Source organism: Urocitellus parryii, chromosome 13 (assembly GCF_045843805.1).
Source record: "Urocitellus parryii isolate mUroPar1 chromosome 13, mUroPar1.hap1, whole genome shotgun sequence".
In the NCBI taxonomy this organism is placed as follows: domain Eukaryota; kingdom Metazoa; phylum Chordata; class Mammalia; order Rodentia; family Sciuridae; genus Urocitellus; species Urocitellus parryii.
Window position 1 is genome coordinate 61,829,937 of NC_135543.1, and position 16,828 is coordinate 61,846,764.

The following is a 16,828-nucleotide window of genomic DNA, read 5'->3' on the forward strand; positions in this document are numbered from 1 at the left end:
TTTATTCCATCACAAAAACACTTTACTCTTTATGAGTTCGTTTTACCGAATGATACTTCTCTTCTTCATAAAATCAAATCCTGGCTCAGCAACAAATCAAGGTAAAACAGTGGAGAGTCCATAAATACTATAGTTGAACAAGTTTGATCAAATATGTGATTAAAAAGCTTTCTAGTTCCCAGAAAGACAAATGAGCTACTTGTCAATTACAGATTTGTCCTGCTTTACAGACAAGCTTCTGTGAATTCTATTTCAGCTTGTGAATGAAAAAAAATTTTTTTAATTTGCTTGCACAAATGTAATCACAGATGCCAACCTGTGCCTGGAATATGGTGAGAAAGCTCTAATTGGGAGCACCCACACGGTAATTACCTCTCCACATTTCTGACATAATCATGTCAGGCTAGCAATTAGAACTGCTCCATGCCAACATTTTCAGTTCCTGGCATCTTGAAGAAAAAACAAACAGAATCTACCCTGTGAATCACAAGTCTGTCAAATGCTCGAGAGTTCAATGTCAGCTCACAGACATGTCTCCCCTTTTTGATCAAATTTCCATCTTAAAGATCACTGCTTTTTTTCCACATCATTAACCATTTAAACTACATGTCACTTCCCCTGTGCAACGGGCACCTAGAGGAGCTCCTCCGCCATCTCTCACTAAAGCAACTCTTGTGAAACATCTGAACAGGGACAGCAGTGAGCAGCCAGGACTGCAATGTGACAAACATTCTGTGCACACACAACATGCACGATAGGAACATGTCAGACGAAGACAGGCTAGGATAAGGACCCTGAAAGTCACAAATGATGGATAGCCTCACTAAAACGAACAAACGGCAACCACATAAACAGGCATCTGGTGGCAGATTCTGTCTGTCAAAAGTGACATGTTCACCACTTGGAGGGATTAAACCATCTTGGGTCTAGGGAGGAATTGCCAGGTACCTAAATGTTGCAGTTCTGTGCTACTGGGGGTGGGGTGGGGTGCGGGAGGAGGGGCAGGGGGTGCGGGAGGCAGTGGGGTTGGGTGGCGGCAGGGGGAGCTGTTTACTGAGGTTGGCCTCAAACCTGCGATTCTCCTGCCTCAGACCCTGAGCTGCTGGGGCTACAGAAGGCACCACTGCACCTGGCTAGAATAATGCTACTTAAATAGCGGTAGCCATTAGCACTGGTAGAGGGGAAAGTATTTCCTTCCTCAGGACAACTTTTAAAACATTCTGAGAAATGAAAGACAAAAAATTCAACTCAATTCACAGTATAACAGAATGGAAGGTGAAGATGAATAATTCAATAGTTTTTCATAGTAAAACTGTCACAACCTAACTTGTACTTCTAAAAATTTTTTAAATTTTAAAATTTAAAACCAAAATAGTTAAATTAATATTTTAAAAATATACATCCTTATAAAAATACTTTCTTAGGGCTGGGGTTGTGGCTCATCGGTAGTGTGCTAACCTAGCATGTGCAAGGCCCTGGGTTTGATTCTCAGCACCACATAAAAATAAGTAAACAAAATAAATAATTGTGTCCAACTACAACTAAAAAATAAATATTTAAAAAAACAAAAAAACTTGCTTAAAATTCAACCAAAACTGTGCAGAATTACACTAGCATAATACTAAAAAAAATCCTAAACTTGGATAAAAATAATTTATTGTGATAATTACTTAGAAAGAATTGAAATAAATAAGGGCAAGAAGTTAACAAAGGAAAAATTTAAAAATCACCTTTGTGATATGAATTTTAAAAATCAATATTTAATTTAACACTGCTGTTATTTAATTGTTTAAGATAATTATAGCGAAGAAGTTCATATTAAGCATTTATGATATCTAGGTGAGGAGAAAATAATATATAAACCTAATTAGTAATTCAAATGAAATCCTGGGTATACTGAAAATGAGGATGCTTAATAAATGCTGCTGAAATGATCAAAATTCCATCAACTTTATAAAGTTGTTCAATCAAATGGATGACGGAAGAGTTACCTGAAAAGAAGATAAAAGTGAAATGAACCTGGGTAAGGAGGAGGATTTAGGGGCTGGGGTTCTAGCTCAGTGGTAGAGCACTTGCCTAGTATGTGTGAGGCACTGGGTTCTATCCTCAGCACCACATAAAAAACAAATAAATAAAGTTATTGTGTCTATCTACAACTAAAAATATGTTTTAAAAAAAGTTGAACCTTTACCTTAAAAAAGAAAATAAAGGAGGATTTAGAAATGCCAAGTAATCATAACTTTTAAATGAAATGCAATACAAAACAGATACGTGGTCAAACAGAAATCCATGCATTTTAGGGAGAAAATTTAAAATTGCCAAGTGGACTAACCTAGTCATAGTGTAAGTTCAGTATGAAACCATCATACAACTTTCGGGTCACAAAAAAATGTTGAGATTGCAAGCTTATCTCAGATGAAGCAAATGCTGCTATTGAGAATGAGCCCCCACATCTGGACACCAGGCCCAACCAGGATTCCTGGGCCCCCGGGACCTCTCTAGCTCACTCTCAGTCTGCAACCCAGTTCCTAGGTACTGGAGGAGTGCATGCTCTTGGCTTACATCATCTCATGGCAGATACTGTCCAGATGAGGAAGGGGATGTGAAAGTGGAAGGAAGAGAGGGGAAGGGAAGGCGGAGAAGCTGCTGTTCCAGGGCTCTTTCACTAGAGCTGCGTGACCAAGAACTGTGGCTTATAGACCCAGATTCAGGCTCCGGCTTTCCATCTAAGCTGCTACAGACCGACTGACTGATTGATCATTTATTTATTTACCAAGGATGGAATCCAGGGGCACTTAACCACTGAGCCACATCCCCAGCCCTTTCTTTTATTTTGAGACAAGGTCTTACTGAGTTGCTGGGGGCCTCACTTAAGCAGCTGAGGCTGGCTTTGAACTTGCGATCCTCCTGCCTCAGTCTCCCAAGCTGCTGCATGCTTCAGAATTTTTAAAAAGCAAATCAGAAATCGGGAGAGAACACAGAGAAAATGGAAGCAACCCCTGACTTTCCCCTCACTTGGCTTCCTGAGCTTTCTCTGAAGCGCGGCCCCTCTCAACGTCAGGTCTCTGGGCACCAGCCCAGGCACACTATTCCTGATCTAATGTGGCAAATTGGAGCTTGCATCCTCACACATCTACCTTTGTCTGGACACAAGTTTAACAGAGTTTCTATTTTAAAGCAAAACTACCTTTAAAACAAAGGAGTTCCATTTGTAGAAGATTGAATAACTAAAAACTCACTGTACCTTGCAACTGAACTGTTCTCCATCTGGTCATCAACAGCAAGAGACGAGACCTGGGACGTTTGTTCATGTTTCTGTGCATGCCTCACTCATTACGAGAGTCATTTTGCCACTTGAATTCAGCTAGTCCTGGTGACCTGCATATGCTCAGAAGCTCACTGCCCAGAACACAGATATGTTCCTTGACACACTGAATGAAGGAAGGAAGCAGCACAGCAGTTGGGGTCGGAGCACTGAAGCACACACCATAGACTTATGCTGGTTCTTGAAGAAAGCATTAGGCCACGAGCAGTCAGAATGCCTGGGCCTTCAGGCCCACCCCCATCAGGCACCTGCCTTCCCCATGAGCATCCTCCTGGGATGTTCCTCCTCAGACATTGGCTCTGCCCTTGGACAGGTCTGCCTCTTCCTCCCTCTGTCATCTTACACTGCCTCCTCCCTTGCCTGTTCCTTGTCTCTGGGCCTTCACAGGGCCGTGTGCATCCACCATTTTGCTAGGCATTTGGGCTTCAAGACGCTCTTAGGTGCATCCACAGCACCCTGCATACACCTATCAGTCTTCTTACACTACTCTAGGATGGCTGCTCCTAGACGGTCACCCTTACTCAGCTAGAAGTTTTGTGAGGACAGAGATGCAGGTGTTCAGAGGTAGAAGGGCTCGACTGTGAGAGCTGGGCCCTAGTCGGCCCATCCTAGTCTGAACGAGCTGACTGGGTGGTAGCTGTAGGCAAGGGACGGCATGAATAGGGGAGGGGGTCCCTAGGGGAGCCCTGGAAGGGTGCATCTTCTTGAGGCCCCTTTGCTCTGCTTCCCAGCTGCCAGAAGCTGAGCAACTTTCCTCCACCTCGCCCTTCCCCCACAATGTGCTGCCTGACCTGGGCCCAGAGCAGTGGATTTGGCCATCTATGGACTGAGACCTCTGAAACTGAGAGCCAAACAAGTTGTTCTTGTCGGGTATTCTGGTTGCAGCGACAACAAGCTACCATAACCTTATTCACCATTGAACTCCCAAGGGGGGAAAACAGTAACCACACTTAACAATGGCTTGTTGTCAGGACCCAATGGGTTAATGTGCTTGATGTCTCCCAGTAGCAGCCAGTGTGGGGTAAGTATAGCAGAAATGCTGCTTACTGCTACAGCGGCACACGTCACAGAGCACACTGGTCACATAACTATTACATGGATGAACTAATTTTGCCATTTGGTTTCGTTCTCCATAAACCTAGTACTTCTTTACTCACTAGCATTTCTGATATTTGGAAATAGCTATCACATTCTGCCAATTCTACACCAAAATCCCCAGCATCTTCACTGCTTCTCCTCTATTGAGACTCGCAGCCAATCACGTGCACAGCAGTCCTGACCTGCCATCCCAGGTATGCGTTACTTGTTGTTTCTAAAATACTGGAAGGCACGGCTGATCCAATTCCTCCTATCTCCCTCAGTGGCTAATCTGTTCCAGTTTATTACAACCAGACTTGGGTTTTCCTATCCATATGAAGAAATGGGAGGCAAAGGGCGGGGCTACCTGATTATAAGAATATCACAAGGATTAAGTGCCAACAAAGCAAGGAGTGGGCCACTCGGGATCGTAAGGACAGCGATGCAGGCTATCTGGGCTCCGAGCTGCTACACAGGGCTTTGGGGTATATAAACTGCCCTACTGTGAAAATCTTTTAAAAACTAATAAAAATCAAGAAGGGCACCCAATCTCCCTCAACCCCTCACTATGGACAGCAAGACACACGTGAAGGGCTGGCCCAGGGGCAGGACCAGGGCTAACCACAGTGCAGGGTTCTTGGTGTTGCCTCCTGCCTCCTACTGGCAACTGAGGGCTAATCTTTTTCAAAATGGAATAATTTGGTTAAAAAAAAATCTGATTTTATTGACATAAGGCAAGCTGAGGAAGCAGCAAGGGAAACACCTAAACAGACCATGCGAGATTTCATCCTGGGCCTCAATTCTGGACTCTTGACAATGTGAAGAGACCCCTGCCCCCAGGAGCTCAAGGTGCAGGGGAGGCCCGTCCCCTGTCACTACTACACGATGCTCCAAGCAGCTCATGGCGCAGGGGAGGCCTGTCCACTGTCACTACTACATGATGCCAGCAGCGATTGGAAGAAGACAGAGCCGGGTGCACTGCACACTAACAGAGGATGAAGAATGACCTCTGGACAGTGGACTCTGACCTAGATCCTAAGCAGAAACAGGCATTCTGTTGTGGGGAGAAGAAGAAAAGAGCAGCTTCAGCTGGGTGCAGACTCCCTGGATGCTCATGCAAGGGGAGCACAGGCAGAACACGTAGGCTACGCAGCAGGTGAAGGAAGAGCCTCCGGGGTGAGATGGCCTCGGGGAGGGTGCCTGCAGCCCGCAGCACCCCCAGTTGCACCTGCAAGCACCCAGTATGCTGGAGATAGGCTGCACAGTACAGCTCCTCTTGGTGGCATACCTCGAGCTCACAGCTGCAGAATCAAGCAGAAAGGCCCCTCAGGGATACCTGCTCATTGACGTCTACAGAGGAACACGAGAGACCAAGAAAATACCTGTCGCCGTGACAGCTGCCAGACAGGAAGGTACAGAGCACAGTGCCCAGTATGAGGAGCCTTCATGGGGTAGCCTGAAGTGACTGGCAGCAGATGCCTCAAGAATGTGAGTGGAAAATCATAACCGAGGGGGGAATGAACAAAGAACTCATCAGAGGAGGTAAGACGTCAACAAGAAGCTAACTAAGCACCACAGATGTCACCACACTTGAGATCAAAGATCATCACACTCGGCTAATGACAATGAAAACCCTGAAGAAACCTAAGATGGCTTGACTACCTGAGACGCCTTGCCTCTCACATGACTGAAGGTCTGGAATACCTTCAGTGCGGTGTGGCACACATGGTGCCAGCCGCAGCCAGGGGAGACGACTCCCATCACTCTGAGGATGCCATCTGTAGAAAACACATCCTGACATGTGTTGAGAGCTGGAAGTTTGCTGGGGCCCCAGCAAACTTCCAGCTCTCAACAGACATGGAAGGTCAGGTTTACACACGGCCGTTACATACAAGACACCCAGCTGCTCGCCAGGCATGAGGCATGGTCATGCCTGCTCCCTTCCAAGGACATCAAACTGCTCTGGGACAATCCAGCAGGCCCATGCAAGTCTTTTCTATCATTTAGAGAATAACTTCAAAGGATTTTATTTGTCATTTAAGAAGAAAATCACATCATAAGAAGAGATCAGAATAGAAACAAATGTACTCTTAAATGAACAGATGATGAAATACCAGGAAATGCACTTTATGAAGAACCCAGTCTCACTATGCCTATAATCCCAGCTACTTGGGAGGCTGAAGGAGAATGACAAGTTCAAAGGGCAACTTGGTAAGACCTTTTCTCAAATAAATTGAAAAAGTCTGGGGATGTAACTCAGTGGTAGAATGCCCTTGGATTCATTCCCAGGACCACAAAAAGCAAACCCAAAACAACAAAGAAAACACTCACCTGGGCTCTGGAGTGGAGGCCCTGGGTAGGTCTGCAGCACCCAGAAATGGGGGGAAAAAGCTTAAAGTACCCATATTCGGTAAATGGGTACGTTACTGCCACTTTATAGGACAATGGTGGCACACTTGAAAACAGATTTTGAAAATCCTGACACTTCAAAGCACTGTATGCCATAACAGGTTTTATATTTTAATCATTGCCAATTAAACAAATAAAGAATTGAATATAATTAAAGTACTTTCAGACCATCAAATCAGGAAGGGTATCAGCAACTGAGCTCAAAAATGTTCATATACTATGATTTTACCCCAAGTTAAATAAAACACAGACATAATTATACACTGATATAAGGTAGGTTGAAAGATCATTGATAATTTAACTTTTTATTTTGTTTACTCTGAGGCTATTTTGAAAATTTCACTTGGCTCAAACTTATAGACTGATTTTTTTTTTTTTTTTTTTTTTTTTTGGTACTTGGGATTGAACCCAGGGGCACTTACCACTGAACCAGCGCCCCCTCCTTTTTTTTTTTTTTTTTTTTTTGTGGTGCATGGATTGAACCCAGGACCTTGTGCATGCAAGGCAGAAGGCAGGCACTCTAACAACTGAATATATCTCCAGTCCCCCAGCCTGTTTTATTTTATTTAGAGACAGGGTCTTGCTAAGTTGCTGAGGCTGGCTTTGAAATCACAATCCTCCTGCCTCAGCCTCCTGAATCGCTGGGATTACAGGTGTGTGACATCACGCCCAGCAATACTGTCTGATTCTTAAAATGCATTAAGTATTTGAGATCCTCAAGAAAAAATATCAAATAAATATGTAATATTTTATTAGTAGAGTGAACTCAGCATTCTTAAGGTTAAAACCACTGACATACATACATGAACTAACATCAATGAAAACTTTTTTTCACTTCGAGAATGCCTTATATATTATAAAAGAAAACCTACTTGTTTTTTATTTAAAATTTCTGTATCTTTTCTTTTTTCCTAAATCGTGTGTTTTATGTCATAAGAAAACCTGTGACCCTGCAAGACTTCATCCTGAGACCTCAGTGCTGACAGGCAGTTTGTGTAACTAAATGGCTCAGAACCTCTCAGGGCCAGGATTTGCATGTGCTCCACGGCTCGCCTGTCAGGACTCCTTACTAGATGAAGGTGTGCAAGCTTACAGAATGGCAAGAACAGAAGAAAACCTCATCTACAGTCCATAAATGTTCCCATGTTCATTGGACTACGTGACCAAGATGTTCCAAACATGCTTTCAAAACTGACTCCTTTCAACCAGAAGAAATCCTTTGGGTTCTGGGAAGACACAGAAACATACGAATGGTTTCAATTCAGCAAGTGTTTCTAGAGGGTTTCCTACATGCCCCACACGGCGTGATGGCTTCAAACACAAACCAGCACCTGGTCCAGTTGTGGAGATGGGTCTCAAGGATGTAAGCAAATGGCCACCACTGAATCTGAAAAGTGAGAGGACACAAGAGAGGCAGGGGCAGCAGAGGGGTCAGTGCTGTTAGGGGTGGAGGGAAGTGATGAGGATGTCACACAGAAAGCAGCAAGAGGGCAGGGCTTGACAGGGGCTGACCACATAGAAAGAGCCCAGAATGCAAGAGCTGCAAATATACGATAGCATGATGCTCTCCAACAGCACAGGATGATGTACACACGAGGAAGGCAGCACTGTGAAGGAGAACAAAACCAGGCAGGCAAGGTGGCATACATCTGTCACCCCAGCAGCTCAGGAGGCTGAGGCGGGAAGACTGAGAGTTCAAAGCCAGCCTCAGCAATGGTGAAGTGCTAAGCAACTCAGTGAGACCCTGTCTCTAAATAAAATACAAAACAGGGCTGGGGAGGTGGCTCAGGGGTTGAGAGCCCCAGAGTTCAATCCCTGATACCAAAAAAAAGAGAGAGAGAGAACAAAACCTAAATAGATGACGCAACTGGAGGCCTCCATCACAATGAGCTTTAACTGTCCTCCAGAGTGACAGGGTGCCATGTTAACCAGGACAGCAAGTCCCTGGGGTCAGAGCAGTCAGTCAGGACAACCAGCCTAAGAAAGGAGCTACTGCCTCCTACAATGGGATAGGCGAGAGGCCAGGCAGGAAAGCGCTGGCTGCCCCTGGCCTGCTAATTCCCACAGACGGCACTGAGGCAGGGTCAAGAGTCCTGCAGGCAGGGGAAGGATCTCACAGCTGAGCAGTACTGGACAGAAAGCTCACTGGAGGCCCAGAGGAGGAAAGGGGAGGGGCCAGGAATGGAAGGTGTGGAGTCAGAGAGGAGGGCTGCCCAGCGCTGGGGAGGTAGGCTGTGAGTCCCTGTGCCCTGGCAGAGACCAAGAGTGCACTGGCTGGTACCAAGGAAGGGGGCAAGCAGGCCACCTGCCCACAAGCCTGCCAGGCCACACCTGTCACCTCCTGTGCTGGGACATAGGGCACACACAACACACAGGATTTGGGCCTGGAGCAGGCCTCCTGAGGCCTCCTACTCTGAGATCTACAAAAGTTAGCCATCAACAAAGAGGAAGATGAACTGGATGGAGAGGGTTTCAGTGATGAAGGCCACCTGCAAGGAGGCTGCTGTCATGATGGAGGCGAGACAGTGGACACAGACTCCTGGAAAGTGACTGAACCCAGTCCAGACAAGAAAGGAAGTGGAGCTGGAAGGGCTGATAGACCGGAAGACAGGAGGGAGCAGAGGGGTGGAGGACCTGCGCTGGCTGCAGTGGGCCAGACCTGAGGACAGGCGCTGGGCCAGAAGCGGAACCAGGGCCAGGGTTCTGACGTGCGACAAACAAAGGTTTTTATGAGGAGAAGGTGTGTTTAGGTGGCAGAGCCCCAACAAGAGGAATGGCAGGACTGTGCCATGTTTCTTCTTTTCTTGAACTCCCCCAAGAGGAGCTGATGACAGCAATGGAGGGTTGAGACTGGCTGGGGGACTGCATAAGCATCAAAGAAAGAAGGCAACTGCCCAGGGCGGCCACAGGCACAGAAGCTGTGCAGAGAGAGAACCAGGAAAGAGTGTCCAGAGGAGCCTGAGCAGTTGGGCAAGACTGAGGGTGATCGACAGCAAGGCACAGAGCAGGAGGGGTGGGGAAGCAGGGCGGAAGGAGACACGGCTGGAACCCACCCCAAGGCCTGGCTGGTCCCCCAGCCCCAGCACCCAGCACTGCTGCTCCAACTGCCTGGGTGGTCCCTCAAGCCCAGCACCCGGTACTGCTTCTCCAACTGCCAGTTTTCTTATTTAAACAGACTTGGATCATGGTTAAACCTCTTTCTGAGGATGTGTTTGCGTATCTGGAAGAGCCAAGATCTAATTAGGAGCCAAGGAAATTTTTAAGAAGCTCACTGGGTAGGGTACAGTGGTAAAAATACTAACGCTGTTCTTTATGCTCAGAAGCAGCTTCTGAGCACGTCTGTGCTGGAGATGTCAGAAGCCATTCAATTTGCCATACTAACTCTGTAGCACTGTACTCACATCCTTGAACTGAAGCTCTGGGGAGAGCAACCTCAACCTCACCTAACCAGGAAGACGAGGACAGCCTTAAACTGTGACCTTTTCTACCGCTTACTACAACTTAGTTGGGGATGTTTTCACATTTTCACTTGGAAGCTGTATCAGCTGCTGTTTCCTCTGATCCCATCCACGCTGGGCAGCCAGTCTGTAACATGTACAACAGCCCTCCAAATAACATACAGTTCGCCTTTCTCCACCCTGGTGATGGCTTTCCTCTTGGGTCCAATTTTATGAACTTTAAAAAAAAAAAAAAAAAAAAAAGGCATAGCTTCTCACTGGCCTACCATTACAAAAAAAAAAAAGACTGTGGCAGTGTGCTGGCTAGAGCAAATGAAGAAGCCCAAAGCTCAACTTCACAGGTACCTGACGGACTCAGGTAAGGGCAGCTTATTGAGGATGATATGGCTGAGATACCCCTCACCTCCTTTTTACCAGGGCTAAGTCTTACTTAGCAATGAGGTTTACTTTTTCCTTCTTTGCTTCTGCATCCAATATGTGTCTCTCCCCACATCATGCATAGTGAATCTTAGCCTAGTGCTTCAGATAAACTCTGTACTTCATGCATTGAAATACTGCTTCTGTTCCCTATCGTGATCCAGAATGCTGTGCCATTTCAGATGAGATCTCACTGAATCTTCACAACCATCTAACTCAGGACATGATGATTCACCTTCTAAATAGAGTGATTCTCTTTGGACACAATATTTTAAACTCACAGGCATTAATAAACAATAAAAAAGATATCCCAAGTAAGGTTTTAGGTTATCCATACATTAATTCCAAGCTCCTCCACTAAATCTTTCATCAAATCCAATCAGAGGTAAGGGTCACCTCCTTTCAGAGTTCCTGTCCTTTCCTGAAAAGGGCACTAACATGTTTCAGAATGGACAAAAGAAAGCATGGCAGGGCAGGTGACAAGCAGGTATGCGGGAAGCTGGTGCAGCCAGCTGAGGCGTCCTTGTTCCCCACTAGGAAGGAAACTTCAGAAAACCTTTGTTTTATAAAATGGATTCACGCTGCTCAAATGTAAGAAGAGATTTCCTGGAGCTGGGGATGTGGTTCAAGCAGTAACGCGTTTGCCTGGCATGCGCGGGGCACTGGGTTGGATCCTCAGCACCACATAAAGATGTGGTGTCCACTGAAAAACAAATATTTAAAAAAAAAAATTCTCTCTCTAAAAAAAAAAGAAGAGATTTCCTTATGCCTAAGTTGCTTCTTTCCTAAACAGTTTCCAGTACTCACCAGAAAGCAGGATGGGGATGGACATTTTAAGGTTCACAGGGAGGACAAGGTTGAGGACTCAGGTGTGCCATCCCCGACATCAGCAGACAGCACTCACCTCCTTTGCACTCTTGATTTTAGTCAGGAACGTGTGGAGCTCCATGGTTTCTGCGAACAGTGCACGACACACTGCCTGATAATGATTTGGTGCCTCTGACTCGGCTGGGAGATGAGCAGCACACAGCTACAGAAGAGGAAATCAACAGAGAAGGTCTGTGGTCAGGGTTCTGGCACCGGGAAAGCAGCCGCACCTATGTATGCTCCCGTGACACAGAAAGGCAACCCTCCTCGCCCAGGGCCATCAGTTCCTACACAATTACATGGGGAGGACCAGAAACCAACCAATGCCCAACAATACACCAGGCTGGCTGAATTAGCTTCTCCCTGAAAATGACCAGGGATGTATCAAAGTTTAGTTTGGGAGCAGAAAGGGAATTACCATTTACTGGTAAAAATGAGAGTATCTTAACAGTTACTATATACTCAACTGTTGTCATGCCAGGTCCTATATCTGACATGCCATTAGGCAGCCTATTATCATTTACTATTCTGTGAAACCCTGACTCTTCCCCTGTTTGTGCAAAGGAAGATGACAGTGAGAGAAGCCAGGTTAACCTGTCCACAGTCAGAGAGCCCTCTTCTCAGGAAGAGGGATCCTATCACAACACTACCTGGTTCTGAGGCCCAGGCTCACTCTAGTACATGTTGACCTTTGTAAGTAGTAAAGAATGTCAGGGGGGAGATCCAACATGGCGGCCGGCGAGCAGGCAGCATTTTCTATACCTCCGCAGTAACGGGATCAGAGAGACACATAAATACACTTGCATGGGACATGCTGAGGAACTTCTAACAATTTTCCACTGAAAGGAGACCTGCCGATAACTAGTAAGTCTGTGGGAGGGGTCAGTTGGTCCCAGGCGAGTGAATCTCCGCAACGCGGATCAGGGTCACAATCCCGCCTGCCGCCGCTGAACTGCAGCGAACATAGGAACCTACTGGGCCCCGCAGGCCTGAGTCCCTGAACTGACTCTAGCGGCTTGGTGCTAGGATCCACACTCCAAACACCCCACCCCACCCCCAGCCAGTTCGGAGCAAAGCGGACCAGGGACACAACCCCGCCGGCCGGCCACGGGCGGCGGCCAGACTGGGCCCCGCAGGCTTGAGTCTGTGAACGGCCTCTGGCGGTCCAGCGATAGGATCCACATTCCTACCACCCCACCCCCAGCCGGCTCGGTGCATCGCAGATCAGGGACACAATCCCGCCAGCCGCCGCTGAACTGCAGCGAACATAGGAACCTACTGGGCCCCGCAGGCCTGAATCTATGAACTGACTCTAGCGGCTTGGTGCTAGGATCCACACTCCTAACACCCCACCCCACCCCCAGCCAGTTCGGAGCAAAGCGGACCAGGGACACAACCCCGCGGGCTGGCCACGGGCGGCAGCCAGACTGGGCCCCGCAGGCTTGAGTCTGTGAAGGGCCTCTGGCGGTCCAGCGATAGGATCCACATTCCTACCACCCCACCCCCAGCCGGCTCGGTGCAAGGCAGATCAGGGACACAATCCCGCCGGCCGCCCCTGAACTGCAGCGAACATAGGAACCTACTGGGCCCCGCAGGCCTGAGTCTGTGAACTGACTCTAGCGGCTTGGTGCTAGGATCCACACTCCTAACACCCCACCCCACCCCCAGCCAGTTCGGAGCAAAGCGGACCAGGGACACAACCCCGCGGGCTGGCCACGGGCGGCGGCCAGACTGGGCCCCGCAGGCTTGAGTCTGTGAACGGCCTCTGGCGGTCCAGCGATAGGATCCACATTCCTACCACCCCACCCCCAGCCGGCTCGGTGCATCTCAGATCAGGGACACAATCCCGCCGGCCGCCGCTGAACTGCAGCGAACATAGGAACCTACTGGGCCCCGCAGGCCTGAATCTGTGAACTGACTCTAGCGGCTTGGTGCTAGGATCCACACTCCTAACACCCCACCCCACCCCCAGCCAGTTCGGAGCAAAGCGGACCAGGGACACAACCCCGCCGGCTGGCCAGGGGCAGCGGCCAGACTGGGCCCCGCAGGCTTGAGTCTGTGAACGGCCTCTGTCGGTCCAACGATAGGATCCACATTCCTACCACCCCACCCCCAGCCGGCTCGGTGCAAGGCAGATCAGGGACACAATCCCGCCGGCCGCCCCTGAACTGCAGCGAACATAGGAACCTACTGGGCCCCGCAGGCCTGAGTCTGTGAACTGACTCTAGCGGCTTGGTGCTAGGATCCACACTCCTAACACCCCACCCCACCCCCAGCCAGTTCGGAGCAAAGCGGACCAGGGACACAACCCCGCGGGCTGGCCACGGGCGGCGGCCAGACTGGGCCCCGCAGGCTTGAGTCTGTGAAGGGCCTCTGGCGGTCCAGCGATAGGATCCACATTCCTACCACCCCACCCCCAGCCGGCTCGGTGCATCGCAGATCAGGGACACAATCCCGCCGGCCGCCGCTGAACTGCAGCGAACATAGGAACCTACTGGGCCCCGCAGGCCTGAATCTGTGAACTGACTCTAGTGGCTTGGTGCTAGGATCCACACTCCTAACACCCCACCCCACCCCCAGCCAGTTCGGAGCAAAGCGGACCAGGGACACAACCCCGCCGGCCGGCCACGGGCGGCGGCCAGACTGGGCCCCGCAGGCTTGAATCTGTGAAGGGCCTCTGGCGGTCCAGCGATAGGATCCACATTCCTACCACCCCACCCCCAGCCGGCTCGGTGCATCTCAGATCAGGGACACAATCCCGCCGGCCGCCGCTGAACTGCAGCGAACATAGGAACCTACTGGGCCCCGCAGGCCTGAATCTGTGAACTGACTCTAGCGGCTTGGTGCTAGGATCCACACTCCTAACACCCCACCCCACCCCCAGCCAGTTCGGAGCAAAGCGGACCAGGGACACAACCCCGGCGGCCAGACTGGGCCCCCCAGGCTTGAGTCTGTGAAGGGCCTCTGGCGGTCCAGCGATAGGATCCACATTCCTACCACCCCACCCCCAGCCGGCTCGGTGCATCTCAGATCAGGGACACAATCCCGCCGGCCGCCGCTGAACTGCAGCGAACATAGGAACCTACTGGGCCCCGCAGGCCTGAATCTGTGAACTGACTCTAGCGGCTTGGTGCTAGGATCCACACTCCTAACACCCCACCCCACCCCCAGCCAGTTCGGAGCAAAGCGGACCAGGGACACAACCCCGCCGGCTGGCCAGGGGCAGCGGCCAGATTGGGCCCCGCAGGCTTGAGTCTGTGAACGGCCTCTGGCGGTCCAGCGATAGGATCCACATTCCTACCACCCCACCCCCAGCCGGCTCGGTGCAAGGCAGATCAGGGACACAATCCCGCCGGCCGCCCCTGAACTGCAGCGAACATAGGAACCTACTGGGCCCCGCAGGCCTGAGTCTGTGAACTGACTCTAGCGGCTTGGTGCTAGGATCCACACTCCTAACACCCCACCCCACCCCCAGCCAGTTCGGAGCAAAGCGGACCAGGGACACAACCCCGCGGGCTGGCCACGGGCGGCGGCCAGACTGGGCCCCGCAGGCTTGAGTCTGTGAAGGGCCTCTGGCGGTCCAGCGATAGGATCCACATTCCTACCACCCCACCCCCAGCCGGCTCGGTGCATCGCAGATCAGGGACACAATCCCGCCGGCCGCCGCTGAACTGCAGCGAACATAGGAACCTACTGGGCCCCGCAGGCCTGAATCTGTGAACTGACTCTAGTGGCTTGGTGCTAGGATCCACACTCCTAACACCCCACCCCACCCCCAGCCAGTTCGGAGCAAAGCGGACCAGGGACACAACCCCGCCGGCCGGCCACGGGCGGCGGCCAGACTGGGCCCCGCTGGCTTGAGTCTGTGAACGGCCTCTGGCGGTCCAGCGATAGGATCCACATTCCTACCACCCCACCCCCAGCCGGCTCGGTGCATCGCAGTTCAGGGACACAATCCCGCCGGCCGCCGCTGAACTGCAGGGAACATAGGAACCTACTGGGTCCCGCAGGCCTGAGTCTGTGAACTGACTCTAGCGGCTTGGTGCTAGGATCCACACTCCTAACACCCCACCCCACCCCCAGCCAGTTCGGAGCAAAGCGGACCAGGGACACAACCCCGCGGGCTGGCCACGGGTGGCGGCCAGACTGGGCCCCCCAGGCTTGAGTCTGTGAAGGGCCTCTGGCGGTCCAGCGATAGGATCCACATTCCTACCACCCCACCCCCAGCCGGCTCGGTGCATCGCAGATCAGGGACACAATCCCGCCGGCCGCCGCTGAACTGCAGCGAACATAGGAACCTACTGGTCCCCGCAGGCCTGAATCTGTGAACTGACTCTAGCGGCTTGGTGTTAGGATCCACACTCCTAACACCCCACCCCACCCCCAGCCAGTTCGGAGCAAAGCGGACCAGGGACACAACCCCGCCGGCTGGCCAGGGGCAGCGGCCAGACTGGGCCCCGCAGGCTTGAGTCTGTGAAGGGCCTCTGGCGGTCCAGCGATAGGATCCACATTCCTACCACCCCACCCCCAGCCGGCTCGGTGCATCGCAGATCAGGGACACAATCCCGCCGGCCGCCGCTGAACTGCAGCGAACATAGGAACCTACTGGTCCCCGCAGGCCTGAATCTGTGAACTGACTCTAGCGGCTTGGTGTTAGGATCCACACTCCTAACACCCCACCCCACCCCCAGCCAGTTCGGAGCAAAGCGGACCAGGGACACAACCCCGCCGGCTGGCCAGGGGCAGCGGCCAGACTGGGCCCCGCAGGCTTGAGTCTGTGAAGGGCCTCTGGCGGTCCAGCGATAGGATCCACATTCCTACCACCCCACCCCCAGCCGGCTCGGTGCAAGGCAGATCAGGGACACAATCCCGCCGGCCGCCGCTGAACTGCAGCGAACATAGGAACCTACTGGGCCCCGCAGGCCTGAGTCTGTGAACTGACTCTAGCGGCTTGGTGCTAGGATCCACACTCCTAACACCCCACCCCACCCCCAGCCAGTTCGGAGCAAGCGGACCAGGGACACAACCCCGCCGGCCGCGGGCGGAGGCCAGACTGGGCCCCACAGGCTTGAGTCTGTGAACGGCCTCCGGCGGTCCAGCAATAGGATCCACATTCCTACCACCCCACCCCACCCCCAGCCGGCTTGGAGGCGGCCAGACCAGGCTCCGCAGGCCTGAGTCTGTGAAGTGCCTCTAGCGGTTTGGCGCTAGGACTTTGGCAGCGCTTAGTGCTGAGTTCCAGCTTTCAGACAGAGGAGAGAAGCGGTCCAGTTGG

The 16,828-nt window shown here is 51.0% G+C and overlaps 1 protein-coding gene across 3 annotated transcripts in view; it reads right to left on the reverse strand.

The window, feature by feature from the left end:
* The window catches only part of Spire1 (spire type actin nucleation factor 1), a 150,981-nt gene that overhangs the window by 53,756 nt on the left and 80,397 nt on the right, over positions 1-16,828 (reverse strand). For all 3 annotated transcript variants that reach the window (XM_077792273.1, XM_077792271.1, XM_077792272.1), the window contains exon 5: positions 11,591-11,716. In XM_077792273.1, coding sequence (XP_077648399.1) covers positions 11,591-11,716 — 126 coding nt within the window. The remainder of the gene's footprint in view (positions 1-11,590; positions 11,717-16,828) is intronic.